Raw genomic sequence first — 4146 nt, forward strand, 5'->3', positions numbered from 1 at the left:
TACTTTCGGATACCTATGCGTAGTAATGAAAGTTGCCATGGCAAAAATCTATTTGAAAAAATACTTGTGCATTGTACTAAAACATTTCCCACATTTAGAAAGTGTTTTGATTTTATTTTTTTTACATTTCAGAAACGTTGTTATATGACACAGATGGTGACTTTGAAAAAGGAAAAAGGGTGAGTGGTAAATTCAGAAGCAAAAGAACACATGGTACTTTTTTTTGTATGAACCGGGAACACATGGTACATAGTCAATATTTTTGAACAAAACATAATGTCTAGTCCATCAGTGTGTCAAAACACATCCGAGCACATGGAAGTGTGACACAAAAGTGGAGAGCACATAACCATTGCCCTTGCTAAATAAGCGAGCAATGATTGCTATATTCGATTTCCTGCTCTCTGCTCAGACCGAGCGAGGGACCTACTGTCACAATCAACACAAATAGGGGAATTTGCCATGGCAAAAATGTGAACACATGTAAAAAAGGGAATACTCTGTGTTGAGACATGGCAAATAGTGTCAAAACTATACAAGTTGTTATAAACCTAAGAACATGGCAATTCTAGCATGGTAACCAATTAGGAAGCATGCCAAAAAATTGGAAGACATGGCAGCATTTTCATGGAAACCATGGCAATTTTCGCCCAATAATTGCTGGAAGGTAAAGCACACAGAGGGCACATAATTCACTGTATCCATAAGTGCATCAGATAGAAGCATGAACAGTTTGCAAAGACCAACGAACAAAGATTTGAAAGAAAACAGAGGTGAAGGCGGAGGATGTGGACACATAGACCTCGAAGAGGAGCTCGCCGGGTCGTTGTAGATAACAGCATGAAGAGAGCGTTGCCAGGCACCAAGCCTCTCACTTCTCGCCGTCGAACTCACGGTCGCAACAGAATTCACTTGCTCTCTTCCATCTACAACCGCACCAGAAACTCGCCGTTGCATCGGCGTCGGCCACGTCGTCTACCAGGTTGCGGGCGTGGCGGTGGAGCAGACCAAGTCCTGCTGCGGGTGTGGCGGCGGAGCAGCCCAAGTCCGGCATCGGTCGACGGCCAACATGGCCCAGCCCGGACCGCAGCACCAGAAATTCTGCTTATCCACGTTTCTGTTGGGCCATCCAAACGTAGTTTTACTTTGTTACACGGTTAGATCAGATTACGGGGAACCAGCTCTGATAAAACACCGTATCCAAACAAGGCCAGCGAGTCTTTCCTTCTTTAGGGGCGAGGGAGGTACATAAATCTACATACAGAATCCAAATTAATTTCCATGTTGGCACCCGTCTCCGCGATAAACTCGGCCCATACGCGCTAGTTTCCATAAATTTGATGGATTTCCGATCCAACGGACGCACGGCCCATCAATTCCCGATCAAAACTTTCCATATCCTGGCCGCTCCCGTCGTAGCTTCCTCTGCACGGGCTCGGCCGGGACTGCCTTTCCTTGCAGCCGACGCCGTTTGGACTCCTGCTCGGATCCGGTGCCAACTCCACTTCGCCTGGTTTAACCACCGTCCGTCTATATAAGGCGGCACGCAGCGCCGGCCTCCGCACCACCACCCGCACCGCGTCCACCTTCTCCCTTCCGGCCTCTCGCCACCGCACGCACGCGTCAGCTCCATCCTGCAAGAAACCATCCAAGCTTGGGGGGTGATGATGCCGACGTCGGGCAACGACGCCGGCGCCTGCGACGGCGACAGCTCGCCGCACGGGGTCAAGAAGATGTGGACCAAGGAGGAGGACGACCTGCTGCGGGAGCAGGTGCGGCGCTGCGGCGGCCCGCACAACTGGGACTCCATCTGCCGAGGCCTGCCCGGCCGCAACTCCAAGTCGTGCCGCCTCCGCTGGTGCCAGCACCTCGACCCCAGGGTGGAGGCCGTCAAGCCCTTCACCATCGAGGAGGACATGCTCATCGTCAAGTACCAGGCCACCTACGGCAACCGCTGGTCCACCATCGCCGAGTTTCTCTCCGGCCGCACCGATAATGCCGTCAAGAACCGCTGGAACTCCGTCCTCCGCAAGCGCCAGGAGCACGCCCCCTCCCAGCAGGGCCAGACGCGCCCGTGGGCTCCTTCCGCCGCCCGACAGGCCGCGGGCCCCGAGGTCACGCCGCGGTGCCTGCCGCTGTTCCCTGGTTCGGCCGAGGAGGTGCCGGAGGCTGACACATGTGCGGCGGCGAGGAAGTGCCTCGACCTGTTCCCTCTGGCGCCCGGGGATATCAGGGCCAATGCGGCTGCTGAGGCGCCGCCCGGTGACATGACTTGCGGAGCAGGCGACCCGCTCACCGAGCTGAGGCTCTGGCCGGCGCCGAGGGTGGTGTTCGACGTAATGCCGCTCCAGGCCTACCGGATGTAGATTCATTCTAGTCTTCTTGCCTAGACCTGGTTGTTCTTTCATCTTACTTTTTTGCTGATCGTGGGGAATTTTCCTGGTGGGATTTGACTTGTAATAGAAGAGCTCTGGCTGATCGTTAATGTTGTTAGGACTCCATTGGATCTTGGTATCAACAGAGCGCTGGATTTTCTGTAATCGTCTTACTTGCTGGTTAGGTAATCAAGAGGGTTCTGAACTTAGTGTAATGCTTTGTGCTTCTTGATGATCAAGAAAATTCTGAACGTCTTGTAATTTCCATCAAAGTTGTAATCAACGAATCAATCTTTAGCAATTTTCTTGTTCACTGGAGATTACTGAACTTTCTTGCTTGTTGGTTGTTGGAACTTGGAAGTAATCCAGAAAGATTTTACGTTCTTTGTAGTACCTTTTTCTTGCTTGTCGATGCGGTTCAGTTACTCCTGATCTGCTTGGATTCAGTACTTCAGTTACTCATGTTCTTCCAACAAAAAATCGAAAAGTTGCTCATGATCTTCCAGGGCCAAACGCTGTCAAAACAAAGCAGCCTTTTTCAGTTGTTTGCATTGAATCTGAAATTCTGAAACAGCTGGAATTGGAACGCTCGTTTCAGTACTCGTGGCTATTTATTTATTTTTGCAAAAGAAAATAAATACTCGTGGGTATTTCCGAATTTGCTTGCTTGTTGGAAGCATTCACACAGATTATACGTTCTTCGTGTACCATTTTGCGTTTTTCGGCACATGGATCAACGGGAATCAAATTTGTTTTTAGAAAAAAATGGGAATATATGACCCTCCTTGAGAAGTTCATTGTTTTTTTTTTGCGTACGTAGTATTTTGCCCTGAATTCATCTTCTATCTTATACTTAATTTGAAAATTCAAAGCAGATTTCCTTGTTTGCATTAAACGCTGAATTATGAAACAATTCGCCTATGAACCCAATGTTCTTGAGCTCACAATCACTAAGAGCGCCACAAAAAGCTTCCATATACTTTCAGGGACGATGTCACCCACCAATAGCCATGGGTGGCCAGAGTGTTACTATAGGTAGCGCATGTGCTACCATGTCTAGTGTTTCTCCTCCCAACGGAATTCACCATAAGTTCCGGTGAGTCTCCATTCCCTTTCACCCCTTCACCACCATAACATCAATGTAATAAGGCGTTGCAAACAATTTCTACACACTAACCTCTCTTCTCCAAAATAGCACTAACCACCCTTCCTCATCACTCACCGAGACAATTTTAAATCTCGTACACAAGTTTCTAGACAAACACTCGGCTGGATAGCCCTCGAGTTGTCCGACAGGAGCAAAACCTCAGGGTTACAACAGTGATTGGCAACCAAGAATGATGGAATTGCAGCATTGTTACCAAACCATGGCAGTTCAAGAATAGGGGTTCCATTGTTGTCGGCGCACCCATCCGAGAGAGGCTGCTGATCCTCTCGAAGCTGAACTTGCATGACCCTCCTGTCTTTTCTTGTCATTCCGTTTTTCCTAGTTACTTAGGTCCTAACTAATCTCCATAGCTACCCCGGTTTTGTCACCTTACCCACTGGGACAACATTCAATGGATCCTGATCAGTGTTTTCTTCCTCCTCTTTCATCTCCTGAACATAATCTTTTCCTCACCCCCTTTTCACCCTCAGACGTATATACACTTTTTTTTGTCCGGGAAAGATGTCGTGTCTGCAAGCTAATTCTCTTCCCTAATGTCTTATTCTGAGCACCATTGGAATGTAGGCACCAATCCACAAAGTCCCCTCTACCTCTGCGTGGACC

The 4146-nt window shown here is 48.8% G+C and overlaps 1 protein-coding gene across 1 annotated transcript; it reads left to right on the plus strand.

Moving 5' to 3' along the window:
- The first annotated feature begins 1397 nt into the window (after nt 1-1397).
- On the plus strand, nt 1398-2754 carry LOC123100107 (transcription factor MYB44-like). The gene has a single exon (XM_044522086.1). The coding sequence runs from the start codon at nt 1665-1667 to the stop codon at nt 2364-2366; it is 702 nt and encodes a 233-aa protein (XP_044378021.1). The 5' UTR covers nt 1398-1664; the 3' UTR covers nt 2367-2754.
- The last annotated feature ends 1392 nt before the right edge of the window (nt 2755-4146 follow it).

This window comes from Triticum aestivum, chromosome 4D, assembly GCF_018294505.1.
Source record: "Triticum aestivum cultivar Chinese Spring chromosome 4D, IWGSC CS RefSeq v2.1, whole genome shotgun sequence".
Taxonomy (NCBI): domain Eukaryota; kingdom Viridiplantae; phylum Streptophyta; class Magnoliopsida; order Poales; family Poaceae; genus Triticum; species Triticum aestivum.